Here is a 14907-nt window from a genome sequence, read left to right as displayed (position 1 = left end):
CTTAACAAACGTTTTCAACTGGCTACAAGCGAATAAACTCACACTGAATATGACAAAAACCGAATTCATGCTAATAGGGTCAAGGCAGAGACTGGGTACTCTCACAGCTTCACCAACAATTAGAATGAACAGCACTCAGGTGAGCCAGGTTACTTCTACAAAATCGCTTGGTGTGATTATAGACGATAGGCTCGATTGGCATAGTCACATCGAAAAATTAACAAAAAAGATTGCCTCTGGTATCGGGTGCCTAAAGCGAGTCAGGCATCTGATCCCAGCATCGACCTTACATCTGCTTTACCAAGCTTTAGTAAAACCTCACTTTGAGTACTGTGACATTGTCTGGGGTAGCTGTGGGATAACGCTACGAGATAAGCTGCAGAAATTACAGATTAGAGCAGCCCGTGTTTTGACATTTTCCAGCTATGATGCCGATGCAACTAAGCTACTTGAATTTTTAAGTTGGAAAAATCTGACAAGCCAGCAGGAAATTCATAGAGTTACCATGGTTTTCAAATGTCTGCACGGGCTAGCTCCTGAATATCTTAATTCTAAGTTTAGATGGCGTAACTCTGCTTATGACCTCAGGGACTCTGAAAATAAACTCAATGTTCCTCTACCTCGCACTAACTATTATCGAAAAAGCTTTAGCTATAGTGGAGCCACATTATGGAATAGTCTTCCATGTGATATAAGGAACACAGAGTCTCTGGGGTTATTTAAACGCAAGATCAATGCCACTCTATAACGCACGGCATTCACGGAAAACAGCTTTTAGTTATTAGTTAGTGTTTTAATTTTTAAATAGTTTTAGTTAATGTAATTGCTGATGAATTGTTTCGTGCTTAAATAAAGATTAAATAAATAAAATAAATAAATAAATTTTGCCGCGATGTTATTGGCTGTAAGACTCAAGTGGCGTAGGTCGGTCGTGATTGGTCAGTCTCGATCCGTTAGTAAAGTTCGGTTCGTCTGTAATGTTAATGTCGTGGATGAGTCGTTTAAATGGTGCTGGTAGTGGTTGACGCCTGTTGAGGGGAGTCTGTTCCAAGTTAGTAAACCAGATTTCCAGAGTCAGACGTTGATAGTAGTTGATGTTGTAGGTTAGGCATTGCGCAGAGTCCCAGTCAATAGTGTGGTTCGGAAGTCGGTGATGTTTAGCAACGTGAAATTTCCATTCTTACAAAAAATCTTGAAAGTTTTTCACATATTTTAGCCTTCTTGATCAATCATCTTGTATCAAGAGCTGAAAAATGTAGGTTTATTCGGTCAAGTGACCGCCTAGAGCAAGAATTGCGTGACAGGTGTAGTTGAGAGAAACTTGTCACAGCCGCAGATTTTAAAAGGCATCCAAGACAAAAATACGGTAGTGCCCAAAGTTTTTTGATGATTTTCAGAGATAAAATTATGGATTATGAAGGGGTATCAAGATTAGTGTTGTAGCTTTCTGGCAAGGGAAGATATTTGACCTCAAAGTTGTCAAATATTTGGATGAATCGAAAAGTCTAAAACCACAGTCGTTTATTTGCCTCTGTTGATTGACAAGCTGTCTATCAAATTGACTGATACTTGCGGCGGACATTAACTAAAGATGTAAAAGTATGTGTGCAAACTCTCAGAGTAATTGGTTGAATACCATCGCAGTGAGAGCTTCATACATTTTACCTATTTTGAAGCGATTTCCCTGGTGAAAACAAGAAAAACCGTGGGGGTGGTCTATCTCCCCCAGGAAAAATCCAAAACAGAAACCAGTTCGTCTTTTTTAGTTTTGGGGTAGACCCTTTAAACTGGCAAAGTTTCATTGAAATCGGTGAGATGGCATGTAGCACGACTGCCTGGTGCTCTCGTGGACAGGCTCTTAAAGGGATTGAACAAAACGGATCCAAATGTGATTATTTATCTAACTGTTCCCTCAGGCTTTAGGCGGGCGCTTGACTGTTTGTTTTTCCCTCGGTGTTTTTATAATCCCCTAATTCTTAAACGACTGTGAATATAGGAAAGTCATATACACCCCTTAACTCTTCTTCTCTTTTTGGAAAACAAGGAAGACTAACTTCTATGTAGTTATAAGTCATCCAAAAAAAAAAAATGAAAAGAAATCAGCGGAGTACACCAATGCATGTGTGAAGTAAAACGAGTGACTCAGGCATCGCACTGCTCGGAATGATCCTAAATGATTGAGCCATTTTTTTCGCGCTGTTTGTTCTCTTTACGTGGCCCCACGTAAGAGTAAGTTCGCCCTTAGAGTAAATTAGCGCAAAAAAGGATTCATCTGATCTCAGGCAACTTGCTGATTAAGCACCGCTATTTATAACCCCCTACTGCCGCAGTTCGAACTCGAAAAAAAAAAAAAGAAACTAAAAATGGCTACCTTCTCGCAGGTCCTAACCGCTTGTTCGACATGGATCTATTTCGATAATTCAGATAACGTTTTTACCAACGGGAGTTTGCGAGTCTGTTGTAAACCGAGTTAGGCACATCTTCATAATCGACTCCTTATTTCACTTGTTGAAATTCCTCTTCAATGCTTGACTCTCCGTTGTAGTGATACTTGAAAACAAGGCCCATGGAAATATTCCGCATTTCTATCGCTAAGCTTTTTTTCTATAAATTTTCTACTCTGAGTAATTGTTCCTTAATCGCTGTTGAATGAAGTTTGCGCAAGAGGTTATAATCTATTGGTTTATGCCATTTCCGGCTAACATAGCCCTTATTATATTGAATTCCTAATCATTCAATGTATTTCCATTCAAAAACGGTGATCCTTATCTTAGGGATGCGGAAGGAGAATATTATATTAAAGTTCGGGTATAACGCGCGACGTAATTGCGAAAAAAAAATTAAAAACGGGCAGACGCAACTGCTTCAAAAAAGATCCAATCATAAGGGTTTTTTTTTTTTTAATTAGTTGTTTATTTATTCAAACATTTACGTATTCATCTATTTATTCGTTAAGCAACAACTTTGAATGTCCGCTTTAGCTGGTACTACTATTAGTATCATTTGTTACGGTACAATTTAACCGACAGAAAGAACAATTATTTTATTAAACAACTTGTAATATTCTTATCGAGTAGCGACTCTTAAAGGAAGTACAGTATTTATCCTAAATAAACTTATTTAAGCCCATTAAAAACCATCTCTTAGCTCAACCACTGACAAAATCTCACAGTTGTCTCCAAAGTTCCTCGAAATTATATCAACAATCTTCACAGTAGTTCTCCCTGTAGTCTTACTTGAAGGGCAGCCATCAACTGACTGAGCCATCAAAAAATTTAATTTTTAGATTGGTTTATTTCGATGAGTTTTGCCTGCAAATATACGATCGTCCAGAAAATAAACTTATAACTTACAATCACGAAGAAGACTGGTGACATTTACAACTGCATGAGTGCTTAAACAATAATAAACAGAATGACCTTTACCTGCAGATCGTAACTCAGACCGATCACAACCGACTAATCGCTGTTAACTAAGTGATTGTACTAAGTAATTGACTATTATTTCCAGTTTGCTGGATCCAGTTACCTAAGTTGTGCGATATTTCGATTCAAATTCAGCACAAGACTGCAACTCAACTGTCCATACAATGTCTATCTCACTTGGTTTGACCTGTGAGCTCTTCCTTATGGAGGTGTCCTTTATCGAAGATAGAAAAACGATGTTCATCTTTCTTTTGAATCGTTCTTTGATCTGCAGATAGATCAGCGACATGAAATATGGTTCTTAGTACTCAGGTATTTATTGAAACACTACAACTTGATGATATGCAGTTAGTGTATAAACAGTTTTCTTTTCTTACCTGAGTGTTTTGCAGGGAGTGTAGAGCGAAAATCAGGAAACCCTACAGAATAAACATTCCTTTTTACAATATTTAAATAAACAAGGCAAATATATTTTAAAGATTTACATGTGTATGAAGAGAAATTTGAGAAGAAAAGAAAATTGCGTGACCCATAAATGAGGAAGAAATCTGTTTTCTCTGGCATATTTAACAGCTTTTTGTTTTCATAATTCCAATAAATATCATGTAACAATTGTAATGTTGTATCGCCTGGTTAAAAAATTTAATCGAGATTGAGTGATTTTTGAGAGAAGCTATTCAACACTCACCTGAGTAGAGTTGAGTATGGTGAAGATGTAGGCGAAAGCTTTATGCACAGGCAAAAGGAGACCAAATAGCCACGTGACACCCAGTAGGGGAATTATCACTAAGCATGCTTTGATGCCAAGTCTAGGAGTTAAAAGCAACCAAAAAAACACCATTCTTTTTTTTTTCTTTTGACAAAAAATTGTAATTGTTAGGGATCGGAATGCCTTCCTAATTAAGGAATGAGGAGGTTAGGCGAATATCGCCTCACAGGAGCACATGACAATCTTTTCCACTGTTTAGTTTTATGATGTAAATCTTACCGTATTTGCTGAAAATGGTTGTCTTCTGCTATTGGCTGCACCAAATTGGTGATCTCTTTTATAACGCGTACGAGCATCAAGATGTTGAGCTGAAGAATACAATAGAAATAAATTGATTATTTAGAAATGGTTGTCAAAAAGCCAAGGCAGGAGAGGATCCTTGCCAAAGACGTCATTTGTTTGGTAAGGAGAGTGGAATGAAGAGTCATTTACAGGGAAAAGAACTCTTAGCTAGGGTACCTGGATTATGAGCTTGGATGCTCTGACAATGAGCTAAAGAAATCGCGAACAAAAGTGTCTAAACTAAATGAACTATGCAAAGTGAAGCCTCATGTTAAATTAGATAAATTCAATATCTTCTACTCTTCCTGCTCGTTTTATCTTTTTCAATTTTTTTATCATTATTAATTTTTTAATGAGTAACTTTAGCGCGAAAAACTCATCTTGGTATATCAATGCGAAACAGTGTTAGAAAACTAATATGGAGGATGGAGAAGCTTTTTTTTACACTATGTAGTAAAAGTTGGAGAATATTTGAAGCTATAATTTGGTGTTAGATCAAGGCAACAACTTCTACCTGATAAGTTTAAATATTTTCATCAGCTGTTTGCTGTTTAATGTAAGAATATCACAAGGAGAGGTTTCATGTTGATCACTTCTGGGAGTTAAAGGTTTAATCCGCTTTTTAAAGAGCAGAGAAAAAAAGTCTTTTGGCAGATATTAGTCCAGGTGTACCAATCACAATCACCAACACGAATCATTAACTCACAATTTCAATGAAAACGACAAAGGCGGCGAATATCCAGGTCAGGTTGTTAGTCGAGGAAAGCCAGCAACTAAACTCGAAGAAGTGAAAGACAAGAAAGAAAGCCAAATTTTTAGCGAATGAAATGATACTGATTTCAAACTATGCACAAAAAGACAAAAGAAAAAATGCAATAAAATGAAACAAAAGAAGAAGAGCAATAAGAAACTGTTGAATTTTTTTCCTTACTATTTATCACTCGTGTAGCTTTGTAACCCTTCTTTTCCAGCAGCGATGCCAAGTGAAATGGCCACCATGATCACTGGAAGACCTACCCATAAAGAAAGTAAGGAAATCTTAACACTTCAATGGATTACAACACCAGATTTGGTGATCCGAAAGCATGCATGGTTATAGCTACAAGTGCACGCTGTAAAATAATAAACTCACCCCATGAGATGACGTGATACATGTGCATCTTGGTGTTGATGTTGTAAACTTTCACAACGAAGAAGTAGAGATAAATTGCCTCGATCAGCATCCAACAGAAAGCGGCCATGAAGAAATACTGCATCAGAGCTGCTATTGTAACACAGGCAGCCTGTGAAAAGAAAAAGTTTTCGTATTCTTATCGTGCTCCTTTCGACGATATTTACGGTGCAAAGAGTAAATTCATTCTATGGATAGAAAGAGAGGCCACTAACTTTGTTTTCTGTGGCGTCTATTCCGGCGATGAAGATGATCTGTCCAGCTCCAAGGGACATAGAAACACTCAGTCGAATTTGAGGGAGAGGTTGACGAACATCTCTGATGAAAAAAAAGTAAAAAAAACAATGAATTAGACAAAGGCAACAACAACAACAACATCAACACACACTGAGTACATCAGAACAACAAAATTGAATCAAAAGATACAGCAAAATATGGCTAAAGATATCAACTAAATCTTGACATCAAAGGAAAGAAGAAAAACAGTAAATAGCTCTAGAAAGGACAAAAAAAAGGAAAGCATTACGAGGAAAATAGCTTAACCGAAAACAATTCATAAAACGTGAAACCATGAGCTTTTCAAGCGCTCTTGATGGGGCATGAAATCGACTTTGGATTTCTTAGTTATCTGGCTGGCTGGCATGCATGTTCTTATTGACATGGAGATTTGCATTGAGATCTCTTTTCTCCCTAGCCTACTTGAAGGGAGTTAAGAATTTACGTCACTAATATTCAGGTACATTACTTACGTGAGGCAAGAATAAAGTATTAATGTTAAAAGTATCCCGACGATGGAGAGGCTCAGTCCCACGTAGGTGATAACTTTCAGAACTGTTTCGTCCTCCTCGGTGAGCTGTGTCAAAAAAGAAAAAGAAATTTAAAATAAAACATTGAGGTATTTAATTGAGCCCATAAAATTATAGAGTAAGGCAAAAATTATTTGATTACCTTTGTGCTACCGTCGTAGTCCATTAAGACGGCGAAATGCGTCATATGATTGCAGCTGCAAACTGTTTCTTCTGAGTTGCTTTTTGATGTAACTACATGGCATCCTTCCTCCGAAAAGCCTTCTGAGCTGAAAAAAAGTAGGTCGACAAAGCGCACAAAATTGTTCATCGTTTTGGAAGAGGCGATGTTTGACAATTTTGCGCTAAGTTTTTCCTTCATTGTAGTCTTAGCTGCGAGAACATTTCAGTCAGACTTCCTCTCTCTAAAAACGCCAACATGTTGGCCTCCAGGGAAAATCTTACTAAGAACGTTCATTCATTCTCCTTCATACTTAAATCAATTTAGGAAGGAATAAATTCTGAACAATAATATATTGCAGTTTTATTTTTACCTATTGCTGCTGCCACTCCAAAACATACAACGCTTCTCTGCTGTCAAGACCTGAAAATGGATTTTATCTTGTCAGAATGAATCATAATAACGCGTAACTACTAATTTTAATGTTACCTTAAGGTTTTTGAACTTAAGGATGACATTTTCTCCCAATTTATTTGGCTTGGGGTCCATAGTTATGGCCATTATCCTGGAGTTGATATACCTATGAAGAAATTATATTTGAAAATGAACCAAAACCAAGGAATCAACAAGCATATACTCTCGCTAGATTCAAGCGAATTTTTATTGAAGGTGGAATAGTCTAAGACAGGCAGGGAGACTTCCAACCTTAGATGGAACTTTTGACAGTTTCTAAGGTCAGTTTAGTTGAACTTGGGTCTTACGTATTTCTGTGTTGTGTGTTTTTGGGGAAAGGGACATACTATAAGATGAAAATAACATCACCTTTTGTTGACTGTTTCATTCCTGATAGGTTGATCTGTCAGAAGTAGGTCATGTAGATCCTTGTACACAAAAGCAACCACCAATGATCCTTAAAACCCCCAAGAATCAACAAAAAATAAGTTATCAAAAAAAAAAAATAATAATAATAAATCACAAAATTAAAATTTTTATCATGACATTAGAAGGAAGGCAAATGATTCAAGAAAATAGACTATGTAAACTAATAAACCGCATTTTTTTGAGGATTTATTTCAATACAGAAATTTCGATTGGAGAAACCAAGGTAACTAAAAGTTGTACAGTTAACACGCTGGTTAATACGAACCATTTTCCTCAAAATTTGAAGAAGCGATATCGATTCTCGCTTGCCATCGTTGTTCATCAAAGTGGAAGAAACCTGCATTCTGGCGATAGGCTTTTTGAATGGCCAAAACTGTCAAACCGAGCGAGAAGAAAGGTTTCAAAATTTTGAAGGTTTTCTATTCTGTCTTATTGATTGTTTAAAGATACTTTTAATTTCCCTCACCGCAAAATTTTAAAGTATCAAACAAATTAAAAAAAAACAAACAAACAGACATCGATAACATTCAACAATAACGTTTAAGGCGTATAACTGAGTTCTTACATTATCTAGGAAATTATGCTGCTCAGTCGGTCTGTCAGCAAGTCATTAAGTAACAGAGAAATAGACTTTAAACCTAAACAGTATTGAAGGCCGCAACCTCACCCATTTTTGGGTACACGATCCTTTTTGAAAGCCTCATTCCACTCAGGTGCTGCTTTCCATAATTAAGAGCAAATTTCTCGACGGCCTCTGCCACCTCAAAGATGGATTTTCTTAGAGTCTTAACCTCTTCCATGTTGGCCATGTCTTTTGCGACGTTCGCGATATTTATGGTGAAATTTTCAAACACACCTACAGCCTCCTGCAATGACGTAAAATATCTCCAGGTCATGAACTAGCCTGTCTCATTTATGCAATTGATATTAAGAATGCGGAAAAAGTCTAGCAGGAGGCCCTCGATGGTGTCCAGGGTATTCATTGTCAAAATAACTCTTTTAGGAGCCTGGATTATTTTTTCCCATTTTTTCCCATTTTTCACCATTTTCACCTCATATAGCTTGAATGGTGGTTTATCCTGAAAGATCAGATATTTACTTTTATGGTTTAAATAGATATATCAAAGTTAAAAGCCTTCAAGTTATGAAAATTGGATACCTTTATGGAAATATTTCTGGTAATGTTTATTCCGGAAAATTTTGACACAGAATCATTTGCCTAGAATTAAAAAAAAAATATGTCACATTTATAAACAGAGAAGGTCCCGAAAAGCGACATGCACAGAAACGTAAATGACTATTTAGAACACAAACCAGCTTCTCGACTGTCCTTAAAAACGATGACAATGTTGTTGTTGACGATGGCGATGGCGATGGCGATGGCGATGGCGATGGCGATGGCGATGGCGATGGCGATGGCGATGGCGATGGCGATGGCGATGGCGATGGCGACGGCGACGGCGACGGCGACGGCGACGGCGACGGCGACGGCGACGGCGACGGCGACGGCGACGGCGACGGCGACGGCGACGGCGACGGCGACGACGACGGCGATGGCGATGCTGGAGATGGATGAGAGAGGAAAATCTTGGATTAGAACGAGATGTAAATTGAGCTGTTTCAATGTTTTACGGCTTTCCTCTTAGCACATGTTTTTATATTTTTCCAACTATTGGGAGGCGAATGACAGGAAACGCAAACGGTTTAAAGGTTCAAAAATTCAAACTTGTCATATCGCTCAATTTACAAAACTTGGACGAAACAGATGTTTTATAATAAGTGAACGCTAGCGAGGATCACTTTGGTTTCCTTCCATTTACTGATTATGCGTCGTTCATCAATACTCGTTACAGATATTAAACTTAAGTTTGTTTGCCAAACCAGTACCGTTGATAATGATTTTTTTTTTTTAAACGTGCAGGCGCTTTTGTTTCTTACACTTTCTCTTCGTAACAGGTGTCAGATTGTGACAGATACATTTAAAGAAATGCTTCAAAGTTTGTTTGCAAGCCATTTGAACCACCTTTTTCATTATACAAATAAAAATATTTCGGTGAAGCCTCTATTTAACTTGCATTACCTCAGTCTGTTTCAACTACCATTTACTCGATCAAAAATTGTTCAGCTCATGCAGGATCTTGCCGTAATTACAGCCCTAAATCAGTAGGGTACACACAGGCACCCATACTTCGATATGTTTTGTTCAAAAGAACATGCATTCATTCACTGACATCAATGAAAACGCCTTGTCACTTATACCAAGGGAAAATTCCGTTGGCTAGATTATCCCAATCTCAACGCCCTCGACAAAAGTTGTTAAATATACAATCCCCATCGCTGTTTTTCCAGCTGCAGGCGATGTAAAAAAAAAAAGAAAAAATTTAGAGTCATCATTCTTTTTCGAAACATATGTCCCGGATTTTTTCATGGGCATTATGCTCAACTACTAATACGCGCTTAGAAGGTCGTTCATCGCTCACACGTACAAGTTAGATGAGCTGAGCATATTCTGTGAACAATATTTCCACTTTTAAGAAGCAAGAACAATTTTCCTGACACAAGTGGAAGACTGTAATGTTTCAGCACATAGTAGACTTTATGGTTGGAGTGTGATCTTACCTCCGGGAATCTCGCAAATATAGGCATTTTTATCATTCCAAGAGGTACCATTAAAGAGGCCTCTATTCCTGGATATTTCCGCACAATTGTCGTTACCATCTGGCTCAGAATCTCGCCATTTCGAAATGTTTAATTGTTCTCCACTCAGCCAAGTCCAAACCCCGCCTGTCTTCCATAAACCAATGTGCCACGCACTAGCATTCCGAGTACCACGCTTCTGAATCTCGTTACTAATAAACTGCCATTCTTCTTCAGTTTCCATGGAGACTAAGTCAAATCCCTGGTCGTTACAGACACGCCTACTGTTATTCCAATCGCTTCCGCTTTTCGAAAATATGTAAGAGGAGTTTTTGAAACAGGTTGCTTGGCACTCTACGAGAAAAACCAGTACTTCAAGACTGGTACTCAAGACCTTGGGCATACATTCTTCGATGTGTTATGTTTAAAAGAACATGCATTTACTAAGTGACCTCAGTGAACACGCCTTGTAACTTGTGGCAAGGGAAAATTCCGTTGGCTAGATTATCCCAATCTCAACGCACTCGACAAAAGTTGTTATATCTACAATTTCGATCGCGGTTTTTCAGCTGCAGGCGATGCGAAAGAAAGGACAATTTTAGAGTAATCATTTTTTTTTTGGAAACATTTGTCCCGGATTTTTTCCTTGGGCATTATGTTCAACTACTAATACGCGCTTAAAAGTTCATTCGTCGTTGACACGTACATGTTCAAGTGAGGTGAGCTGAGCATATTCTGTGAACAATATCTTCATGTTAAGAAGCAAGAGAAATTTTCCTGACACAAGTGCAAGAATGTAATATTTCAGCATATAATATACTTTATGGTTAGAACGTGATCTTACCTCCGGGAATCTCGCAAATGTAGGCATTTTCATCACTCTGATTGATACCATTAAAGAGGCCTCCATTCTTGGATATTTCCGCATATTCGCCGTTACCATCTTGCTCAGAATCTCGCCATTTCGAAATATTTAGTTTTTCTCCACTCTGCCAAGTCCAAACCCCGCCTATCGTCCATAAACCAATGTGCCACGCACTAGTATTCCAAGTACCACGCTTTTGAATTTCATGTTTGATAAACTTCCATTCTTCTTCAGTTTCGATGGAGACTAAGTTACCTCCCTGGCTGTAACAGACTTTCCTGTTCTGATACCAATCTCTTCCGCTTTTCGAAAATATGTAAGAGGAGTTTTTGAAACAGGTTGCTTGGCACTCTATGGGAAAAAAAAAATAAAGGACAAAAAATAGACAAAAAAATGTATACTGTTGTAACAATAGTGATAATTCTGATGGTGGAGACAAAGGAATAAATAAATTAATAATTGTTTACTGATCATAACAATAGCAATAACGATATAGATGAAGAAGAGAAAGTATATTTTTATTCCATTAACATTAATAAAAAACAATGGGCATCAAAACTTTCTACTTCACCAGGAAAAATTAGAATTAGGCAAGATTTTAAAAGTGGAAATTGGGGAAATCAGGGTAATAGCACCGTTAGTCTGACTTTTTTTTATTTTTGCTTTCCAACTGACGTTTTTTTAATAGCAAGCCGATGTAATTCCAGGAGGAAGTCTATCACTAATCATTTTGATAATTCAGTCAAATCCTTTCTTTTTTTCCGGTTAATTTTTATGGTACACAAATATTATATTGGAATTACACTGTCTCACCTGTTCCTGGCAATTCCATCATCAAATGAAGGATGACTGTAGAAGAGAAAATAAGATTGTTATGTCGAAAATAACGTTTGAAACAACTAAAAAGTTTATTAGATTTCGAGGTAGACTAGTGCTAATGCATTTTATTCGCTGCATGCACTTTAAAACCTACCTATGACTTTTCTTACCTTCCCTTAGGAGCTTAGGGATGCGTTTCATCAGGAGATGTGAAAAGGATTATAATTCAAGGACCACCTTCAATTTGTTATCTATCTCTTGCCTTTAATTTTGTTTAATTGAAACTTAAATCTAAAATGGAAATGAAAGGAAATTGCGGTAAAAAATGCCAAAACTTAAGACAGTTTTTAATTGTTCCTCGAAGTAACCGGGATGGGCGCTTATTCCTTTGGGCAACGACTTCACATGCTTAGAGCAAAGCAAATACTTGTGCCTTATAGCTTTGTTTTTCCCAGAATCATCACCGAGAGGTCAAACGTATGGATTAGACATTTATTTGTAAGTTCAAAAAGTTCAAAATTGTCGCTTCTCGGAACAGATAACTACAATATAAATATTTACAACTTATTCGATGCCGACATTTTGCGCGATATTATTCCAAGTCAAGAGAGTGCCGTTGGGAAACCATTCAAGTGTTCTTTATAACCGTCAGAAAAGTTTAATGAGCTAAGAAATTTGTTGCTTAAAAAAGGGAAAAAACACCAACAACAACAATAATATCCGTTTGGTAGGTGCAGCCTTCTGTTGTTCCGCTCTCCGTCCGTATTTTTGCACTGTTGTACAGTGGAATACCGTGAGCATGTTCCATTGCCTAAACAAATGGCTTAAATGGCGTAGTAACGGAGAGATAAAAAAGTATATCTTTCGACAAATGACCCTATTATTATTAAAAAAAAAAAAAAGAAAACAAAGTGATTTGAGTGGAGATGAAAATTGTAAATGAAGACAGTAAACGTACAAATTTAGCTTTTTTTTCTCTTTTTCTAACTGCGTTGGAATTCATTAATTTACCGTTTACTGGGTTTTGGCGTCCATTTAGAAAATAAAATTCAACAACTGAAACCGATAAAAAATTCGAGGATGCAGGAAATTTATTAAAGGGAAATAAAAGATGAACCCGTCACAAGCTGAACTGTTGCTGACGGCATTTATTATGATAAACACTTGTCCAAACTGGCCCTCTGTTTATCACAATTATTTTATCGACTGAGCGTTTTTATAAAATGAGCACGAATGCAACTCCCATTTCTTTTCGTGCAAGATTGTTTAAGTGAAACGTCTGAATTAGTTTTAGTCGACGAACTCAATTCGTTTTTTTCGCGAAAAAGATCATATATAGCGTCTGTTTATTTCTCGGTTGACTTATGGTTACAGCAGCTTCATGAGGTAGGCGACTATGTTATCGTGTTCCTGAAACCTTATATAACATTTCTGAAAGGCTTTGCACTAAACTTCCATTATGACACAACAATCGTGAATTATAACAACCATTTCAATTTTAAAACCGCAAAACTGTTTCAAAAATAAAAAATATCTAAATCTAACCAGACACTATTTACTTAACAATTCCATAACATAATCAGAAGATGTAGTAGAGCTTCGGTTGTACTTACTCAGAGCAGAGTGTAAAAACAGGGCTGTGAACATTTTACCGGATTGAAGCCCAAGTCTTCAAGCTTATGGTATAAAGAAGTTGCCCCCAGCAGATGCCAGTACGCTTATGCTATATAGTTCTTAACATGAAAACAACACCGACGCGACAGATTGTGTAACGTATTAACACTCTTTTGATGGCGGTAATATGACACATGATAATACTCGATCGCTTCTCACTGACATAAGCCACCACTATTTTTTTCCTTCATAAAAGGACCAATGAAGCTAAAGGCTTTTTCCACCAGGTGCAGAGGAATTGTTCGCTTCAGCAAAACAGGAAACTCACTATAGTTAGCTATATAGAAATAGCTATATTAGTTTGCATTTTCTTATAGAGCAGATAATAATAAGTTGATAAAATACGTTTTTAATAAAACTAGTTCATGAATCATGTTTAAAGTTAGTGGTCTTTTGTAAATCAGTATTTTCCTACTGGAAGCTTTATCGAGTATTCGATCTGTTCAACTGCACAGATGGAAGAAATTACCATCTATCCATCAAATAAATGAAGCTGCTCGTTGAAACTGATAACGTTTACTATCTACGAATCTATTTACTACGAAACTATCAGAAGTGCTATTTAGCTTCCCGCAGACGGGAAGGGTTTCACCATGGTGGCGGCCCACAGTGTTAGAGCCCCTTGTTGACATCAATGAAATGAAGTAATTTTTCGTGGACGCGTAAAATGCTCCTTCTTGGGATCTGGGAGGGGGAGATGTTAGAGGGGGATCCCATGGTTTTAAGGGGGCAAGGTTGGGGATCAGTCGTCACCAACAAAGTACAAAAGGAGGACTAGAAAATTTCGGATAAAACCGTTACGCAATTTGTCAACAGGAAACGATGATGTCGCTAGTCGTGTTCAAATCAATTTGCATCGTATCTAAATAAATAAAAAGACATCGTAAAATGCACCAAACCAAACCTATTCTACCATTATAACATCCTCCCTGTGTCTTTCTCATAGAAACTTGGACAAGCACAAGGGGGGGAGGGAGAGGAATGAGTCAATTCGCTCGAGACCAGCAAAATTCTAATCCTACATACATATATACATCGTTCGAGTTTAATAGTAGCGTAGTGGTGCTAGTTTCTCAGAGCAAAGAAACTGTTTAAGTGAGTAAATAAGTAAGTTTGATTCATTGAAAACATAAATTCAATTTCATAATTATATTACAATAAATAAAACTATTGAATAGAGGATATTACATGGCGGCTTGGGTATACGATTTTTATCTTCGAGTGCTGAAAGTGTCTGACGATTGAGCGAAGCGAACGAGTTAGAGATACTTTCAGCACGAGAAGATAAAATTCGTATCCCCAAGCGGCCATGTAATGTTCTGTTTATTTTGTAGATATTGATGAAATTCCTACAAAAAAACCGGCGCGCGCCTGAGCGGGAAGCTCTCTTGTAATTGGCTAATCCTGTTAGTTACCA

The 14907-nt window shown here is 37.3% G+C and overlaps 1 protein-coding gene and 1 long non-coding RNA gene across 2 annotated transcripts in view; one reads left to right on the top strand and one right to left on the bottom strand.

Annotated features, from left to right (window-relative positions):
• Positions 1 to 14907, top strand: part of LOC149051868 (uncharacterized) — a 55923-nt gene that overhangs the window by 5864 nt on the left and 35152 nt on the right. The window lies entirely within an intron of this gene.
• Positions 2889 to 13801, bottom strand: LOC113687096 (adhesion G protein-coupled receptor L4). Its single transcript, XM_089200095.1, has 22 exons — positions 13430 to 13801; positions 11811 to 11846; positions 10977 to 11348; positions 10115 to 10486; positions 9822 to 9844; positions 8810 to 9082; positions 8655 to 8714; positions 8163 to 8361; positions 7761 to 7868; positions 7436 to 7523; positions 7103 to 7193; positions 6987 to 7036; positions 6596 to 6722; positions 6397 to 6500; positions 5863 to 5965; positions 5609 to 5759; positions 5408 to 5489; positions 5183 to 5249; positions 4414 to 4502; positions 4114 to 4234; positions 3803 to 3844; positions 2889 to 3693 (listed from the first exon to the last, which is right to left on the bottom strand). Exons 1-22 carry the CDS (start codon positions 13461 to 13463, stop codon positions 3529 to 3531), a joined length of 2757 nt encoding a protein of 918 aa, XP_089056221.1. The 5' UTR covers positions 13464 to 13801; the 3' UTR covers positions 2889 to 3528.

Source organism: Pocillopora damicornis, chromosome 1 (assembly GCF_964200805.1).
Source record: "Pocillopora damicornis chromosome 1, jaPocDami1.2, whole genome shotgun sequence".
NCBI lineage: Eukaryota > Metazoa > Cnidaria > Anthozoa > Scleractinia > Pocilloporidae > Pocillopora > Pocillopora damicornis.
Note: the sequence above shows the minus strand (reverse complement) of the source record. Positions and strands in the feature narration are given on the sequence as shown.